Source organism: Aulonocara stuartgranti (genome assembly GCF_965226115.1).
Source record: "Aulonocara stuartgranti genome assembly, chromosome: 18".
Taxonomy (NCBI): Eukaryota; Metazoa; Chordata; class Actinopteri; order Cichliformes; family Cichlidae; genus Aulonocara; species Aulonocara stuartgranti.
Window position 1 is genome coordinate 16998492 of NC_138954.1, and position 19763 is coordinate 17018254.

Here is a 19763-nt window from a genome sequence, read left to right on the forward strand (position 1 = left end):
ATGATTGTGTGGGAAATCCCATTAAATCAGCAGTCTTTGAACCCAACACAGGTGGTAAAAACCCCAATGCAGTCAGTGGAGCCATCAGAGTGTGTGTTGTGTGGATCTTAGTACTCTTCAAGGTCAACAAAAGAACTTAAAGGGGCACTCTGCCAGTTTTGCATATAAAAATAAGTTTACTTACAGCACTGCTTAGTTTGTAAAAACAGCTTTAAGAACAAGGTTATTAAGATTATGTGTGGAGTCAGTTGACAGATGGTACCATCAACGTGAATTTTGGGGAATGTAGGATCCAGCAGAAGGATTTTGACCCCATGAGTCACTCAGCTGAATGGAATTGTTAAACGACATTACTGGAGCGTCTCCTTGAGGAATATCTGGGTTGGTTAGAGCACCAAACAACATGTGTTTTGTGTGTCAAAGTATGCAAAGTGACCCAGAGCCACACAGAGTAATTAGAATTTCTGTCTATAATTTTCTCAGTTGAGTAATTGAGTTGGTTACCTGGAGCTATACTTTGACACCGCTCACAAATGTACTGATTCATTCTAAGAAGATGTGTCCTGAAGCATTAAGGTGGATGAATCATGCCAGCTTGATGCTAGCAAGTTCATTGCCACTGGCAGGATGGGAAAAATGTAAATTTGATTTACTCTTGAGGAGCTTTACGCGTGGTTGTGTGTACCGTCACTGATACTAAATGCACCTCAGAAAAATCTCAAACTCTGGACTGAACTTTTAAAAAGTAATTTTTTTCCCTAATTTTGAAATTATCCAGGTCCTCCGATATTTTGATTACGTCTTCACTGGAGTGTTCACCTTTGAAATGATCATCAAGGTGGGTGGCTGAAACATTTTCTCTTCTTTCATCGCAATTTCAAAGACTTCACCTTTGCCAGTTTGTAACCCATCCGTGTGGATGTGTGTGTTCGTCCCCCAGATGATAGACCAGGGTCTCATTCTACACGATGGCTCTTATTTCCGAGACATGTGGAACATGCTGGACTTCATTGTAGTGGTGGGAGCTCTGATTGCTTTTGCTCTAACGTGAGTCACATTACAGTGCTGCCTGTCGATGACTAATGAGTGATTCACTGCAGCAAACAGTTTCTGAGAATACAGTATTGTATTAAACGACTTTCCCTCAAAGATTCGCACGCTGCAAGTATGGAGGCATGAGAAGACCTGTACAGCGCGGAGCTCAGATTTAACTGTTTTCTCTGTGTAATTTAGGTGGTGTGGTTAAACATGGGTAGTGTGTGTCGCAGCGTTTTGTTTCTTTACTTTTGAGTGCGAACATTACTAACTAAACTTTTTGTGCTTTTTGTTGTAATGTAGAGAATTGTATGTTATTTTCTCTGTTGTTGATATAGCTGTGATCCTTTGAGCTTTGCTCACAGTGTATCTCTTTTTTTTTTTTTGCCTCGTTTTTTTTTTCTCTGTTGTTCCTGTGGATATTATGACTGTTGGGGCTCCCAGCAATGTGATGGGGTAAAAATTTCAGTCACACTAAATGTAAATGTGTCCCATAAGCCACTCATATTTTTCATGTTTTCATATCTTCTGATTTGTTGTTTTCTACATTTAAAAAATATATATTTTTGTCTGCCTTTTGTCTGTTTGCTTTTGATTTTGTCACATTTTGACATTTGACTCATACAACGGCAGAGCCTGGCAGGTATCGGGGGGAATGCTGATAATGAGTCATTTTGTCTATCAAGTCATCAGTTTTGCATGAAAATGAACATAAAACAAAAGTGTTCCAGTATATGCACACACAGCTCACGACAAGGCTAATATTAAGATAAAAACATTAATTCTCAGTGTGATCTAACTTTGATAGAATAAATATATTTATTTGAAGCCATGAGTGTCACGATGAGCTGTGTGGCTGGCAGTGGCTGGATCCAAGTGCAGGACTCTGAGACAAAACATTAACTTAAGGCGGCAGCTTTATTTGCTGGCAATACAAAAAGCAAAAACTCAAACTAGGATTGTTTAACTGTACTGGGATGGGATGCCTTGCTTGGCCTGGCCTGGCGATAGAAGACGAGGGTTACACACACAACAAATGTGGAGGATGCAACAGGGCTTAAAAAAAACAACACAGGGCTTAAATACATACTGAGGTGATTAGGGAATGTGAAACAGGAGGAGAGCACAGCTGGGAGTCATCTGACATGACAAGACAAAACTCAACACATTGACATAGTACACAGACTTTCAAGGTCTAGGAGCTAGGAATACTAGAGACAGAAACCAAAACCAAGAGAATCAAAACAAATCATGGAATCAAGGATAACTAATACAAACAGAAAAACACTGAGTCCACAGACTCAGGACCGTGACAATAATCGTGCACAAACTACTAGTGTAATTGAATGATTCAGCTAAAATATTTGATTTAAGGGTTGAAAAAATACAAATGATCAAATATTTTACAGCTGAAATCTGTCAAGCTCCAAACATACACCCTCAAGTTGAATGTTTCCCCATTCATTTGTGTTTACATTCAGTTTTTACTGTGTTTTTTTGTTGTTGTTTTTGTACTTGTCTGTGTGCATCAGTCTGACCGTACAGCTATGTTTCTCAGTGCTACATTTCCAATGTCAACAGAAACAACAAAGGACGAGACATCAAGACGATAAAGTCCCTCCGAGTTTTAAGAGTCCTGCGACCCCTTAAAACCATCAAGAGACTTCCTAAACTCAAGGTGTGATGCAGACATCTGCAAACAGTCTGCTGTTCTGTTTTCTGGTGTTGTTGCACCAGTCCTTGACAGATTTTATTTGTCTTTCTCCTGCGCAGGCTGTTTTTGACTGTGTGGTCACATCTCTGAAGAACGTTTTCAACATCCTCATTGTGTACCAGCTCTTCATGTTCATCTTTGCTGTCATAGCAGTGCAGCTTTTTAAGGGGAGGTTCTTCTATTGCACTGACAGCTCCATGAATACAGAGAAGGAATGCCAGTGAGTGAACTCCGCTTCACCCTCGTCTGTTCCTACATTAGTGTTTTTAAAAATATATATACTTTATATATCTGAAACTCCTCCTACACATTGTCACTCAAAATGCACTGGTACTGCCACGCAAGATCATTTTTAATGTAAAATATGAATATGAGGAGTTAAGCTCTATAAGAGGTTTAAAGCAGTAAGTTCCTGGAATATGCTTATTCAAGTTAGATTACAAGACTAATACCATCCTTACAGCCATGTGTGGAAGAAAGTTTATACAGGACTCCATGCAGTCCTGTGAAAACACTAAGTATATCATTATTGCTTACGCAGGATTTAAGAGGGTAAGATGCTCAGATCTCAGATTCTACAGTCAAATGTGAGTCCATCTGTCTAACAGCTAAGGCTTGGGTCATGCAAGAGAACTTTTCTGAAGAAATTATTTAAAATTTCATTCTCATTTCTGAGCTGTCTTAACCGGGTTGAAGATGTTATGACTAAGACTGACTCTGTGTGATATCTTACACCATATATATGGCTTTGTTTTTTTGTTTTTGTTTTTTAAATCTGTGCAGTATTGTGGTGCAAAATCAATATAAATCCTTCTATGGGAGAGTATTACGTGGTTTTAAACTCTTTAAACAACTTGAAGGAAACCTACCCAACAAAATCACAACAGGAAGAAAATAAAACATATAAAAAAATTTAAAAAGGGGAAAAACACGACTTTTGTGACAGCAGCGTCAATCAGAGAAAATGCAAAAAACTTCAAGCCTTGACAAAAAAATCCTCCAAATTGAAAGCAATGAAGCAGAAAATTACAAAAAAGGGCCCAAATGTGCAGCTTTGCTTATTTCTTATATAACCTCAGATAGTCTGTCATTGTCTGCAGATGCCAGTGAATAGCATGAGAGTAACAGTTACTTGTAACAAAGGCTTTAATGCTTCTCTTTTTTGTTACAACCGCTGGTCTAATCAGTGAATTAAGTGAAATGATGACCTCTGGGCTATTCTATTCCCCACAGAGGCTACTACATTGACTACAGCAGAGACAAAAAGGAGGTGAAGAGGAGAGAGTGGAAGAGACACGAGTTTCACTATGACAATGTCTGCTGGGCTCTGCTCACTCTGTTCACTGTTTCAACTGGAGAGGGGTGGCCTCAGTATGTCTCCTTGCGTGTTTATAGGCTTTCAGCTCAGTTTTTCTCAGCACAAAATTGCTTTCTATAACTTATGTGTGCTATAAATGAATCAACCACAGGTAATATGATTTTTTTAAATGTAGGGTCCTCCAGCACTCTACAGATGTTACAGAGGAGAACATGGGGCCGAGTCGGGGGAACCGGATGGAGATGTCAGTTTTCTATGTGGTCTATTTTGTGGTCTTCCCATTCTTCTTCGTCAACATCTTTGTGGCTCTTATCATCATCACTTTCCAAGAGCAGGGTGACAAGATGATTCAGGAGTGCAGTCTGGAGAAGAATGAGGTACGGAGCTGTGACAGCATTTCACACAAATTCAAGTAATTAGGCATCATCTTTTCACACATAATGCTCATTTTCTCTCCATCAGAGGGCTTGCATTGACTTTGCCATCAGCGCCAAGCCGATGACCCGCTACATGCCCCAGAACAGACAGACCTTCCAGTACAGACTGTGGCACTTTGTGGCGTCGCCCTCGTTTGAGTACACTGTGCTCGTCATGATCGCCCTCAACACTGTTGTTCTCATGATGAAGGTAAGTGGTTCATTCAGTAAATGTGGAACAGTATCACAAATCATTTTAGATTGATTTCCCAAAGGCCCAGAGAAACACTGGTTTAATTTCATGCCAGATTTTTTTAAAAATCAACTTGCAGAGTATTGAAACTCAAGTGTAAACTCTAAGTAGCCTCAGTGAGAAGTGACTTTAAACCTGTGCCACCAAATCAGTCCTTACCCAGGAGACATGGACTCCAAAAGACCTCTGGAGGTGTCCTGTGTGTAGATCACATTTTTTTTTTCTAAAAGATGCCACAGATGCTCAAGCAGACTGGAATCCACAAGCCAAGTCAGCACTCTTTGTCACTTTATGCAAAAAACATGAGACTGGTCAGATGAGGCCAACTTCTTCGTTTGCTTCATACTCCAGCTTTCACATTCATGCACCCATTGTAGCGCTTTTACAGTGAAGGATCAGCACATGCACTTTCTATCATAGCCCAGCTGGCTAAGGTTTTCAGCATTTTTTGCTGTAGCTGCTCTTCTATGACCTCCGCTGCCTCACAGGTTTACCAGTAGTCCTTCATTTTTACCTCACTAGATACAAAGTGCTGCATAGCGGGAACAGACGAGATCTGGTATTTTGACAGGACGCTGATACTCTTGTCTTGCTGTCACAGTTTTGGCCGTGTTGCTCATATATCACAGCCTTCCTATTTTTCCTCTGTCAAGAACTGACTATTCTGCAGCTCTTGTAACAAAAAATGCTATTTACCTGTTTTTTTTTTGTTCTTTTTTTGTGTTGTGGCTGCTTGGTTGTACACAGTGTGTAAGTTTGAAGATTTATACCTAAAAGCAGGGACTGGGGTTTTTTTTTTGCTACAGCGGAAATTTGATGGCTGACTATGAGAGAAAACCTTGGAAGGTTTGCAGTAGACATAAGAGAAGATTTACTTTGTATGGTATTCAGTAAATTTACTTAATTTAATTTTAATTAATTAATAAACAATCGCTTTACAATTACTTTGGTCACTAGCATATTACCACAGAAACCGTAGTTTACATGGAAGATGCTGAGTTGTCTGCAAATACTTGCAAAGTACTCACAGAGCGGTCGTGAAACTGCAGAAAGCACAATGCAAACATTCGATTTCAAAGTAAAAGTTCCACCTTTTGAAATTTATTGGTTGCAGCGGTAAGCCACAACTTTCACTCTGAAGTTTCACTAAAGCTCAGTAGTTGATGAGTGTTTGCAGACAAGTCGACGTCTTCCATACAAACTATAAACTACCAAACACTCCCCAACCAGCTGAGGATTACACATTTTTTCCTGGCAGCCAGAGGTTGCTAGGGGGTTGCCGGCAGGTCTCTGTTTAACAGAAAATGGTTGCCGTAGTCCCCCACGCTTTATTTATCTAGTTATAGCCAAATCAAGATATTTAACAAGTTTCTGAGATTGTCTAACTCTTAAAATGATTAAAATCAATGTCTGAGTTTTCCTGAAGTTCAAAATCCTGTAATTACAAAGTTTTGTCTTATTTTTGTTTTTGCTTTTGTTGTGTTTTTATTTTTAATTGACATTTTGGAATCACTATACAATACCATCAACTTCAGCAATTTGTCACTACATATATTTTTCTGTTTTTTCTATATTTAAACAACTAAAATATCCATACAAAAAGAATGAAAGAAGAAGAAGAAGAAAAAAGAAAAAGAAGCAAAACAGTTTTTGTTGTGTTTTAATTGAACTTCAGTAGAAACCTTCAATTTCCATTGATCTGTCTTATTTTTTTACTGTTAGGTGCCTTTGTTCAGTTTGTTTTGTTGTCTTTTCTCTTCCTTGCACTCTTCAATGAATGGAAAGGTTGAATTACACAATAAAAGAAAAGAAAAACGTTTTTAAAACAATACTGTTCAGTACTTTTCATGCTCACGTTCATGTGTTGTGTATATGTGAGCCGTGTTGTGAAGCTTGCCTTGTCACAAGAGAAGGTTTTGGAGCCACCAAATCATAAACACAGAGATAATGTAACTGTCAATACGTGTGTGTAAACACATTTTCTATTCATATGGATTGTCCGTCCGTTTTAATTCTTTGTATACCGTGCTGAAATTAAACTTAGAGAGGCAGCTGCAAATCCATCATTATGACCTTTAAAATTATGCTCGTCATGCTCACCAAAATGTCACCAATAATTTACTAATTATGGTAATAACTGATTGATTGAATGTCAGTTTGACCTTTGGGCCTGTTTTCTTTGTTCTTGCAGTACCACTCAGCTCCGGCAGCTTACGATACAGTCCTGAAACACCTAAACACGGCCTTCACTGTCCTCTTCTCCATGGAGTGCATACTGAAGATCATGGCGTTTGGTTTAGTGGTGAGTAGAACAAAAGAGTTTAGATCACATTTAGTTGAATTTCTCCATGTGCGATGGAATTAACCGAAGCGTTTCCTTTTTCCTGCAGAACTACTTTCGAGATACTTGGAATATTTTTGATTTTATCACTGTCCTTGGCAGCATCACAGAGATAATTGTGGATTTACAGGTAAGCCCCTGCCAAGACACCATTCGTTTTCACACTGTTGTGACCCTAAAATAAAAAGACAAGAGCATACTTTCTTTCCAAGCTTCCTGGTGTGTTACCCTTCCTCCAGACACAACTTAAGTCATGTTGTGATGAAATTCGCCATCTGTGTTTTACATCCTGTCTCTCCCTTCTGTTGCCACTCTCTGTCTCTCTCTCCTTCTCTCTCTCGGTCACCCTCTCTCCAACCACGTCTGTCCCAGTCGGTGAACACCATCAACATGAGTTTCCTGAAGCTTTTCCGAACTGCCAGGTTGATCAAGCTGTTGAGGCAGGGTTACACCATCCGTATTCTGCTGTGGACCTTCGTACAATCCTTTAAGGTTTTCCCACTACCTTTGTTTTTTATTATTTTAAAGATGTATCTAATATGCTCTAAGATATTATAACAAATTACAAGAAGTTTTGATAAACTGTATTTCCTGTTTCTTCTCCACCAGGCTCTCCCTTATGTCTGTCTTCTTATTGCCATGCTTTTCTTCATATATGCCATAATTGGAATGCAGGTAATATTTTCGATAATTAAACTACATCACAAATATCATAACAAACTCGTAGCTCTCACTTAAGGTCTGCTTGTTACTATTTATTCCTCCAACCCAACAGTTTTTATCGATAAAAAGAAGGATTCTCCTTAATTTAGCATAATTTCTGTACATATTTTTTCCTGGTATATCTGTGCCCTATCAGTGGGGCCACAGCTTGAAAACATCATGGTCATGTACAGTACAGAATAATCAATAAGCACGCACATCATATTCAGGATATTTATTTAGTACTTACTCGTGTCTGCACTGTTATTTGTATGAGCTAGTTTGATCTTAACGGTTTCTGTACATCCATTAGTTACTTTAAGCCATTTTTTATACTATGCTTAGTTCTGCCTGAGGTTTCTTCCTGTTAAAAGGGAGTTTTTTCTTCCTATTGTTGCCAGTTGCTTGCTCAAATGGTGCAGTTTGATTGTTGGGTTTCCTCTCTGTTATGGTAAGGGCTCTACCTAATAATATAAAGCCTCTTGAGCCAAATATTATTGTGATTTGGTGCTATATAAATACAATTGAATTGAATTGAATTCAAGTATTTGCTCACATTTTTGTTTGGCCTGTTCATGCTGTTGGGCCACATTGAGAAAAATAAAAAGATGTATTTATGTGCCAAAATTGGTAATTTATGCCAATCTTTAGCAGTAGTTAGTACCTTAGGATATATATGAAGTGTTGTAAAACTAAAGGATAGGATGCTTTAGTAAAGTGTGTTGCATAAAGTCTAGAAACTGGTCATTATAGTCTCTTGCTAGATGGTTGTCAGGCAGTGTAAGTTTGATTGTTGGTGCTATATAAATACAATTAAGGGCATAGTAATATACATGTGGATCAAAATTAGATGCTATTGTCATGACATGTAAATGACAAGATACTTTCATAAGGTGATATAGGTGCGCAAATGCTTAAAAAATAGGTAATTGGAGATCATTTATCCCAATTTCAGGAGTGGGACCACACCTCAAACACGCTCCTTCCGATTCTCTGTCTATATATGTCTATATCCCCAAACCACAGCCTCAATTCATGCTCACGCCGTCTGCCATTATCTGCTTCAAATGCTGTCAAGTCTGTAACAGGATATGGTCCCAACTAGGGAATTTTTGCCTGTTGCTACAGTAGGTGGTTGTTAGGGCTCATGATGACATCATACTTTCTCATATAGATAAAAACAATCAGGAGTCTAAGATGTACTTGTTTGCCAAGTTTGGTTTCTCGTCTCCAGATGGTCTAAGAGGGGTTCATGGACAAACAAACAAACAAACAAACGCACAGACAGAGATTTTGTGTATTATAGTGTGATTTACTGATTTAGTCCTGTTGTTAAAGTTTGTTTCTTGGTCCCACCTCTTAGGATTGTTTTAGTGTGTTATGTGGATATTTTTAATGTTTGAACTCTAGAAGATTAGCAGCTGCTATGGGAGAAGCTAGCAGCTGTCCGGGAAAAACTATGAATTAACTGAAGCCAGCTGTTTTCTGCAGGTGTTTGGAAACATCAAGCTGAATGACGAGAGTCACATCAACCAGCACAACAATTTTAAGACATTTTTCAGCGCACTCATGCTCCTGTTCAGGTGAGCTCAAAACTACATTTAGGCGGTGCCGCTGTTCTGAGTAAAGCTCCTTTGTTGGTGTTTGGTGTTAATCGTCTATGAATGTGTTATCGGTCAGATGTCAGCTGGATATTTGTTTGTGTTAACACCACCAGGAGTGCTACAGGGGAGTCCTGGCAGGAGATCATGCTGTCCTGTCTGTCAGGGCAGGAGTGTGAACCAGACCCCTCCATCGCCCCCCTCACTATGTCTCCGGACCACGAGGGCGGCTGTGGGACCGACTTTGCTTACTGCTACTTTGTGTCCTTCATCTTCTTCAGCTCATTCTTGGTCAGGACCAACAAAAATTTGCCTTTTTAGGTGTGTTGCAGTCTGCTGTGCCTTTCCTCTTAGGTTCTTGCCCTTGTGTTTTTTAAGATGCTGAACCTGTTTGTGGCTGTGATTATGGATAACTTTGAATACCTGACACGAGATTCCTCAATCCTGGGTCCCCATCACCTGGATGAGTTTGTCCGAATCTGGGGGGAATATGATCGACTGGCGTGGTGAGGCTCGCTCTTTTATCAGTTTGTGATTTGAAGCAGACCTGATCAACATTTAGGTACTGTATTTATCCAGCAGAGGGCAGCCAAAGAGCATAAATGTGAATGCTTTGATCTTTGAGCATAAGGAACACAAGCTGCTTTTCATCAAGTCCACAGTGGCATTTAGTTCAATCATTCTAAATACTTTCAGAAGAAAAGTCTGCTCTGTTTGCATCTTCTGTCTGCACATCCCCTCACTTCTCGTTTTTGCTTTCCCTCTGAAGCGGCCGCATCCACTACACGGCCATGTATGAGATGTTAACACACATGTCACCACCCCTCGGCCTGGGTAAAAAATGTCCTGCTAAGATCGCCTATAAGGTATGAAAACATTTTATTTAACACAGAAAGGCCAGATAAAATGAAAAGTGAGAGTTTGGTTATATAAAATAAATATAACACACAACAGAAAGGGCATGGCAGCTAGTAACTTTGTTCAGTTTTTCAATTTAAAAAATGTAGAGAAAGCAAATGATTGGTCTTTGTGAAGTTAAAGAAGTCAGTGGTTATGTGCATATGTGTGGCTGCTGTGTGTTTTTATGTGATTTAAAAGGTCGCTGGAGGTATTGGTTTACGGTCTAACATAGAAACTTTCCCTCCTTCTTTGTCTTTGTCTCTGGCAGAGGTTAGTGTTGATGAACATGCCCGTGGATGAGGATATGACCGTCCACTTCACCTCAACTCTGATGTCACTCATCCGCACAGCTCTGGATATCAAAATAGCTCGGGGTTAGGGTTGTGATTGCTTTAGTTATCATTTATCGGCTTTTCTTTTGTTTTGCTGAGCAGTTAATGTCTTCAGATTTCACATTTTGTTCCGTCAACAGTGCATCATTAAAAAAATGGTTAAAGGTGAGTGTTTGTCTCAGGTGGTGAGGACCGTATCGCTCTGGATAGTGAGCTGCAAAAGGAGATCAGTATTATTTGGCCTTATCTGCCCCAGAAGACATTGGACCTACTGGTACCTATCAACAAAGGTCTGGCTCTAACTAAGAAGGTGATTCTCACTGTAATGCTGAGAGATGAGCAGTGACAACTAATGGAGTGCTCCTGCTCTCACAGATACTGACATGACGGTCGGGAAGATCTACGCTTCAATGATGATAATGGATTACTTCAAACAGAACAAGGCCAAGAAGCTCAGGCAGCAGCTGGAGGCTCAGGTCTGCTCAGCACGTCACTATGAACTCTGTGACACCTTCTTTTTTGTAACTTTAGTTTTTTATAAATTTACTTTTTTTTGCACCCAGTTTGTTCAGGAGGTAGAGTAAGCCATCTCACCTGACCTTTAAAGGGGACCTATTATACATCCAGTTCCTGATTGCTTTAAGTTTAGGTTTCTTTTGTTATTTACCATTCCTTAAAAAAATTCTTGACCATATTAATGATATCTCCTATCACCGATGTCCTACAGAGCCAAAAATGAAGTGTTCAGAGCAGCTCTGTGTCCGAGCTTTTCCCTCATAGCGAGTACTTGCTCTTTGGCCATGTTAAAGACAGGATGTTTCTAATTTCAGACATACTGTGCAAATACAAGACCTTAGTTCTACATATATGTTTAATATGCACAATAAAAGACACATCCTGGTCTAAAATTAGTCCAAGAGTCCTCACAGTGTTAATGGAGGCCAAGTTAATGACATCTAGAGTAAGCATCTGATTAGACACCATATTTCTAAGATTTTTAGCACCATAAAATAACTTCAGTCTTAGGTGATTAAGAGATTAAAGAGCGATTTAAGAGCGAGGGAAGCATGTATTTTGTAAACAGAAATGGTCCCAGCATAGAAACCTGTGGAACTCCATAATTAACCTGAGAGTGTGAGGAAGACTCACAATTTACATGAACAAATTGGAGTCTATTAGATATGATTCAGACCACTGCAGCACAGTACCTTTAATACCTATAGCATGCTCTAATCTCTATAATAAAATATTATGGCCAACAGTATTAAACAGGATAACAGGATAAGCCACTGTCAGAGAACATAAGAAGATCATTTGTAACCTTCACTTAAGTGACGTCTGTACTGTGATAAAGTCTGAAAGCTGACTGAAACTCTTCAAATAAAACATTGCTCTGCAGATGATCATTTAGCTGTTTTACAATTGATCTTTGAAGAGTTTTTCAGATAAAAGAAAGGTTGGAGGTTGGCCTATAATTAGCTAAATTAACACAAAGTTGTCACAAAGACGTCTACAGTCTTTTCTGTATTTGTCTCATTTCAGAAGAGTAGCTTGATGTTCAAGCGTCTGGATGCTTCTGCTCTCCCCGAGGACATTCTGTCTAACCAGCCACTGCCAATGATGCCGCACAGTGCTGGTTCAGCCCTGTGAGTCTGCAAATGCTTGCAACAGTCTGTACTTATGTGTGATTCTGAATGCCTTTGCTTACTGTTTTTCTCCATCTTGACACAGGACCAGGGGAGGCTTTGTGGCTTTGAGCCCCATTTCACCTCAGGAGCTGTTTTTGGAGCCCATGAGCTCTGACGTTGATACCAGTCAACAGAATCTGGTAAGACAAAGGACCAATATAATTGTAAAACATAAAACATTATCCCCATGGCAGGCTTTTTGGCAATGCTCTGACCTTTTAATTTATGTAGTTTTTGACTCAGAGTAATTTGCACTTGAAAGCAGAGCTTTTCTGCTGCTTTGATCTTATGAATAAATGTTACCGTAGCATCAGTGTGCTGCTTAGCTTTAATATGCCAGAGCAAATAAACAAAAGCAAATACTTTATTGCATATATTTTATTTTTTACTTTTGACTCCAGAGGTGTCATCGAAAAATTCAGCGACTCCAGCCATCAAAAATCAAAAAATCATACCTGATTTAAATGTGATCTCCCTCTTAACATCATGTCTTTGTGCACCTCTGGATCACTTCCAGGACAACTGCTTTTTAAAAATCTCTCCCTCAAACTCCTTTTTCAAACTCCAAACTTGCTTATCAAGGAAACATCATCTTCTGTGTCAAATTGGCTGTCTTTTATTCGAGGATCAGCAGAGCATAAGAGCTGGGAAACCAGCTGCGAACCAGCAACCAAACAGCAGCTCTCAGTGGAAGAAATCACAATTCCACCAGAACCATGTTTGTTGAACATTCATGGAGGTTTGCACCATGAATTCATCCCCCAGTGAATGAATTCACTGTCTCAGACTGGCAGCGCTGCTCACTGGCATCACCTTGAAGGTGGGATCAGCAAAATTTCAATAAAGGTGTGTTTTTGTTTTGTTTATTTTAATTTTTATGAGCAGTTTCGCAGAGTGGCTCTGATGGCACGGCATGCTGTTCTCCAACACGAGATAACTTGAAAATGCAGCTTTTCTTTTGTGCACTTCCTATTTTGTAACCTCTTCAGGATCCTGACCATCAGTTTGGGAATCACTGTCCTCACAGCAAAGAGTTTTACATAAAAATGTAATAAAGCAAAGTGTTTGTTTAGGTGTAACGCCACAAAAATTGTATAACCATGTGATGACTGATGCCGTTTTCTCAGTGCCTTGCAGGGCACCGCATCGCTGCTCTCTGTGCGCCTGTGTTTTATTCCTGTGGAAGTTGGAGTCAGAGCAAAGGGAGATTGTCAAACTGTAGATGTCTGCTGTGTCTCTACTGTCTGGTTTTAATGGTCTCTACTGCTTGTCAGTTGAATGATATAAAGTTGATCTGGAATACTTAATTTGCAGAGGAATGCGTTTGGCCCTCAGACAGGCGTTGTCTGGCTCTGTTTGTATAGCCATTAACACCTAAACATGCATGACTGAATGCACTTCCAAGCTGAAAAAGTCCATTTTTCGATGTGAGCTGATATCTTTGTTGTCTGTTTTTCTTTTTCTTCACTCCTTGCTCCTCTTTTACGACCGCACTCTGTTTCTGCTCCTCCTTGAAGTCAGTTTTCCTGTTGCAAGTTCTCCGTGTGTTTTTGGCTGGAATGGCTTTTGACTGGATGGCGATGGAGATGGCGTTGATAGATAGTACTTTTGTCAGTGATGAAATGGCTTGTCTGCCCCTCCTCTCACCTAAACAAGATGTCCATACACAGCGGGAGTCCTGGCAGGGATGAGCCTGATTGGTGCTCTGTATTTCCTTGCGCTTCCTCTCTTGTTTCTGTACACACCTAGGTGGGCGAGTGCAGTAGGGGGATTGAAGCCCCACTGGAGCTTCCACTAGGGAGGGGCCTGTGTGTGCGGGCCTCTTCCATGCCTCGTCTGGCTGTAGAGTCGCAGGTACACACATCTCCCATGACACAGCTTCTGGGCTGGATCTTGAGGACGTCAGGGGCTGCATGGGCTCTTATGCCAAAGTCTGTCGTTCCTTAAGTGCACGTGATGCTGAGAAGTTCAGATCAGTAGAGTTTTGTTTCGACATTTGTTACTTTGGGAGGCTGAATAAGGTCCAATGAGTTGCTAGAACGGGCTGTGATCTTCGAATGCTGTTGCCTCATCTTGTTATGACCATTACTTTCAACCACAGAGTAAAGGAAAGACTAAACCTCTCAAATCTTTTAGGCTGCACTGCACTTTTGCACTGGCTAAAGCATGAAATATCATTTTTATTGTTTGGATCAAATAATCTGGTGGTAACAGAAGTATGCTTACTTATTTCCTTGTGTTTGTGCCCTGTTTTTCTATGTTTGTTGTGTGTGTTTTTAACTTCAAGCAGGCAGAGGTTTCTAGTGGCTCCATGAAGCGATCAGTCTCCACTGTTGCAGATCAGTGTGTGAATGGACTTTGGCAAGAGGAGAAAAGCCCCGAGCGAGTCTATCGACCTCGTCACAAGAGCTATAAGGCTGCTGGTTAGTCCTGCTCGCCTGCTGTTAGGCAACTGTGTTCATAGATAATGAAGAGCTGAATTGAATGTAGTCCTATGACATTTATATCTTTATTTTCCTCTTCTTCTTTTTCTTTTTTGCTCCCTTGTATTTTTGCATTTCCTGTTGCACTCTTTCCTGAATGTCCCTTTAGTTTCTCGCTCTGAGCGTGGCGACAGGGAGCGCGGTCGCTCCAAGGAACGCTGCCACCTCCTGTCTCCAGACACGTCTCGTTGTAATTCAGAGGAAAGAAGCTTGCAGCCCTCACGATCCTCGAGCGTAGAACGAGCAGATCCCCAAGATAAACAGGTAGGTATACCTATTTAACTAATCATTAACACAAATATCCAATCAGCCCATCACATGGCAGCCACACAATCCATTTAGGCATGTAGACATGGTCAAGATAATCTGCAGAGGTTTAAACCGAGCATCAGAATGAGGACTTTGAAGGTAGTATGGCTGTTGGTGCCAGATAACCCGGCCAGAGTATTTCAGTAACTGCTGGTCTACTATAATTTTCCATTTACAGACCTGAGAAAGATAAAATATCCAGTGAGTGGCAGTTCACTGAAAGAAAATGCCTTGTTGATGTTAGATGTCAGACGAGAATATCTAGACTGCTTTGAGCTGATAGAAAAGCCACAATAACCCAAATAACCACTTCTTACAACCAACATATGCAGAAAAGCATCTCTGAACCTTGAAGCAGAAGACAGCAGCAGAAGACTGCACCAGGCACCCCTCCTATGAACTAACAACAGGAAACTGAGGCTACAATTCTCACAGGCTCACCAAAATTGAAGAAGATTGGAAAAATGATGCCTGGTTTATTGAGTCTCAGTTTCTGCTGTAACATTTGGATGGTTGGGTAAGAATCAACATGAATGCACAGATCAGTTGGGCCCATTAGTACCATCTGAGCATCATTTAAAAATCACATCTTACCTGAGTATTTCTGATGACCATGTCCATCCCTTTATGGTCAGAGTCTATTCATTCATATACAATTTAACTTAACAATTCAGAGTCCCGTGCAGTGGGGTTCACCATCAAGTACAGTGGATACCCAAATACTGATAAGAAGAGAAGAACACATCAGAAAAATCACCTGCTGTTCTGAAAACAGCAGAAGACCATTTCCACCACTCATGTAAATCAAGAGAGCAGGCCACACATTCAAAATGGGCAGAAAAAACGTAAAACATAGTAAGTTGTCTTTAAAATGTTGTTATTGGCGATTGTTGATTAATTTATTCTTTACTTGCGCTTTCAGGGCAACAGCTCAGACAGTCCGATGCCATCCACATCTGAGTCCAGCACTCCCAGTGGCCGACGACCTCTATCGCAAACTCCAACCCGCTCTCGCCCTCACATCTCCTACTCCCCCCTCGTGTGTCGCACACAAGCCTCCATTGGTGAAGATGAGGATGAACCGGGCAGCCCTGAGACCATGAGGCGGAGCAAGCCCACACGGAAGAGCCAAGAGGGAGTCCCAGGGGAGAGGCAAAGCGAGGCCACCCGGCGCACATCCCCACCTCGACGCTACCCTTCTGAGCCCTTCCTGGCTTTGCAAGAGGACGACCACAGCCCAGACCCCTCTGGTCCCATGGAAACGTTGACCTTCGAGGCGGCCGTGGCCTGCAGCCTGGGACGCTCAAACACCATCAGCACGGCCCGTCCACGCTCGCGGACTGGCTGGCAAGTCCCCAACGGACACTTTCGAAAGCGTCTGGCACAGACAACCTCAGTCGCTAGTTGTGACCCTCTAAGCGACACAGAGGAGGACGACAGGTGCTAGGGACAGGAGGCGCAACATGAACGGAGGAAACAGAATGCCAGAGAGATGTCACAGGACGCTGTACGACCGCATCCAGAGCGAAGGTTAATGCGACTCTTTCTGCATCAGTGCTTCAAGGCCGCGAGCCCGCTGGATGTTTGGTAAAAAAAAAAATCCAAAATGATGAAGAACAATACTTCCTGAAACTGTAGTTGCCAATTCACACAGAACACTGACAATAAATAAGGTCTATTTCCTGACTTGTACTTGATGATAGAGAGTAATAATATGTCACAAAAAAACAAATGGATGGGTCAAATTATGTCATTTGTGTCAATAGGTATTTTCATTTTCTGGAGATGTTGCTCAATGATTCAGTGTTGCTCTAAACAGTATTTATCTGTGGGGTGTGTGAATATGTAACTACATTTTCTTATAAATCTATTGTTTTGTAAATACATTGTGATCATTACACCATCCCCATATATAAATTAGACCAGATCGACACAGCAAGCCATCATGAGGAGGCGATCTGATACTTACCAGACAATGTGGATACTAATAAGTAACACTCAATGATGCTGGATTTTTTTTACAGTATGAATGAATGTGAGGAGGGAAAACTGCCTGATTTTCCCCCATCGTTTTTTTCTTTTTGCTATTGAACATAATAAGTTGTGAGAAATGAATACAGTTATAGAATAACATAGAATATGATGCTTATTTGTTATTTCACCATGCAGTGTTGTAAAGCCATGCCACCACCGAACCTCAGATATTTGCAGACTTTTAATTATCCTTTGGAGATGGTATTAAACTTTTATTTTTACCAGTCCAAAAAAAATCCTTTAAATGAGAATTTTTCCCAACCATAATTAAACAGGATGTTTAATTGTTTGCCATGAATACAAAATATTTTCATCTAGTTTCAGTTTTGTTCTGTTTTTTTTTTTAAACTGTGAATATTATACGAACCATATATGAACACTGCAGACACACCACGATGCATTTTGCTTCAAATCTCCACATTGCTCTATTACTTACAAATAATGTACAGAGAAATTATGCTGTTTGTATTATGTAGAGAGAGAGAGACAACAAATGAAAACAGTGTCAGCTGATGAGCTTTAAACGTAAAGGAATCCTTGGAAAATACTCATTTTAAGGTTTGTGTATTTGTTTTATTTGCCTGATGAAGGCCAATTCTGTGAAACTCACTTAACCAAAAACTTGGAGTTCCTGGAATGCAAATACTTTGTGGGTTTTTATGTGTAAAATAGTTGTATATACAAATAAAGGTGTTCACAAGTTGCCATTGTTACTGTTTATCTTTTTATTTCTCATTTAGGAGGCCAAGTGAGACATCAGAAAGCTTTGTGACATCTTGAGCACTGCAATTAAAAACCAGTCCGAGTGCAACTGGAAACTGTCAGTCTGTACATTTAATTCAAGTACATATTTTGCAAGGAAAACGGCAAACAAGCACAGAAGTTTATTGAAATGTGCTAACATACATGGAAATACAGATATGATTCATCAAGTATATCCACTATCCCGCACATGCCTAGCCTTGTTTCTCTAACTTTGTGTCCAAACCGCTCAACCCGAGCTGTCCCTCTGACGTACTCATTTCTAATTTTGTCCATCCTGCTCACTCTCAGTGAAAATCTGAGCATTTTCAGCTCAGCCTGCTGTCTTCTTCTAAACCTACACAATAGCAGTTCTCACTACCATCTTGTAAAACTTGGCTTTTACTCTTGCTGCTGTTCATCTGTTAGAAATCACCCTTGACACTTGTCTCCACCTGCTCCACACTGCCTCCACTCTCTTCTCCACCTCTTGCGCACTGTCCATTGCTTTGGATGGCTGACCCCAGGTATTTAAACTCTTCCACCTACACTACCTCTACTCCTTGAGAGCTTGAAAAGAAGGCAATTGGACTTTTGTAAGTTTTTGAAGCCATTTCGCCTCTCATCCAAGAGGCTTCAGATGGTTGAGAGTTCCAGGCTGTAAACCCCCAGTGTGGGGTGCCGCATTGGAGATGGTCCCAAGAGTCACTAACAAACTATTTATCTTTTGAATTGCCACCTAAGCTAAGGAGTGAAAAAAGGAGTCACTGGGGCCAACAGATAAAACCCCTGTAAGACACTGGCCCACCTCAACAGGATGAGACTCAGGTGTACACCTGCTTTTAAAGGAGAAAGGACACTCTTTAGAGGGTGTCACTGTTCACATTTTTGGACAGAGAGAAGTAAAGGAAGCCAACTATGCCCAGTGTGAATGACCATCCTTGCCATAGATGGTGGCTGATCAACTGCCAGCCACCTACAATGTAGTCCTAAGATCCCTTCCAGCGCCCATTGACACTTTGCCTCAGATGACCTCAATAGCTCACGTGATGGCTGGGTGGTGCAATTTTTCACAGAGGCTTTATCAGCTGGCCCTGGCATTTATAAAATGGCCCGTGACTAAGGGTGTAAATACCCTGTAATTGAGTGGAATTTCAATGTATATTATTTGAAATTACAAAAGAAAATCATATTAATATACAAATGCTTGAAGGTAGGAACACTAGAGTAAGGTAGTAACAAGTCAGGCTTTTACAGGAAACAAATAATTAAACTGTAAGTGCAGTAGTGCATATGTAAATTTAAGAACTGCATAATTTCCTGGTAAATTAGCAGAAAAACAAACACTATTTCCCCATTTTGGACCATAAGTACTTAACTCAAAGGTATGCTGTACTTTTGTGTATTACAGGCAAACTTGCCCAACTTCTGAGTATTTTACAGGAAAGGAGAGACATATTATCCTGTAAGAAAGAGTAAGTAAAAAATGTAAACTGAATTATAGAAAATCCATCATTCACATTGAACATAATGAATATTAAATGATGATGTAAAAAAAAAAGATGCAAAAATATAACATTAATCCATTTCATATTAAAGCCCACTCCCTGAGAAGTACAGCGTACCTAGAATGTAAGACTGAGAAATATTGTTTCTCTACAAGATTAACAAACTATTTAAAATTAGTTATGCTGTACTTAAGTTATTACTTACATAATTGTGTCTCCTTTCCTGTAAAATACCTTGAAGTTGGGGAAATTTAAACCACTCCATAATATGGTCTGAATCCCAAAAAGTACAACATATTTATAATGAAAGATGGAGAAATATTGTCTTTCTGCTAAATTGCCAGGAAATTACACAGTACTTAAAATGATTTATGCACAATTTAAATTA

General features: G+C 40.2%; 1 protein-coding gene across 3 annotated transcripts in view; it reads left to right on the forward strand.

Moving 5' to 3' along the window:
* LOC309693225 (voltage-dependent R-type calcium channel subunit alpha-1E-like) overlaps positions 1–17788 on the forward strand; it is a 73899-nt gene extending 56111 nt beyond the window's left edge. For all 3 annotated transcript variants that reach the window (XM_082512265.1, XM_082512266.1, XM_082512267.1), the window contains 23 exons: positions 779–838; positions 941–1047; positions 2617–2713; positions 2809–2969; positions 3983–4120; positions 4243–4444; positions 4530–4694; positions 6928–7038; positions 7127–7207; positions 7450–7569; positions 7687–7752; positions 9271–9362; positions 9497–9671; positions 9759–9886; positions 10150–10246; positions 10549–10654; positions 10795–10902; positions 10988–11088; positions 12155–12258; positions 12344–12440; positions 14588–14723; positions 14893–15047; positions 16015–17788. In XM_082512265.1, the coding sequence (XP_082368391.1) occupies positions 779–838; positions 941–1047; positions 2617–2713; positions 2809–2969; positions 3983–4120; positions 4243–4444; positions 4530–4694; positions 6928–7038; positions 7127–7207; positions 7450–7569; positions 7687–7752; positions 9271–9362; positions 9497–9671; positions 9759–9886; positions 10150–10246; positions 10549–10654; positions 10795–10902; positions 10988–11088; positions 12155–12258; positions 12344–12440; positions 14588–14723; positions 14893–15047; positions 16015–16539 (3132 nt within the window). In that variant the 3' untranslated portion in view covers positions 16540–17788. The remainder of the gene's footprint in view (positions 1–778; positions 839–940; positions 1048–2616; positions 2714–2808; positions 2970–3982; positions 4121–4242; positions 4445–4529; positions 4695–6927; positions 7039–7126; positions 7208–7449; positions 7570–7686; positions 7753–9270; positions 9363–9496; positions 9672–9758; positions 9887–10149; positions 10247–10548; positions 10655–10794; positions 10903–10987; positions 11089–12154; positions 12259–12343; positions 12441–14587; positions 14724–14892; positions 15048–16014) is intronic.
* Positions 17789–19763: the final 1975 nt, after the last annotated feature.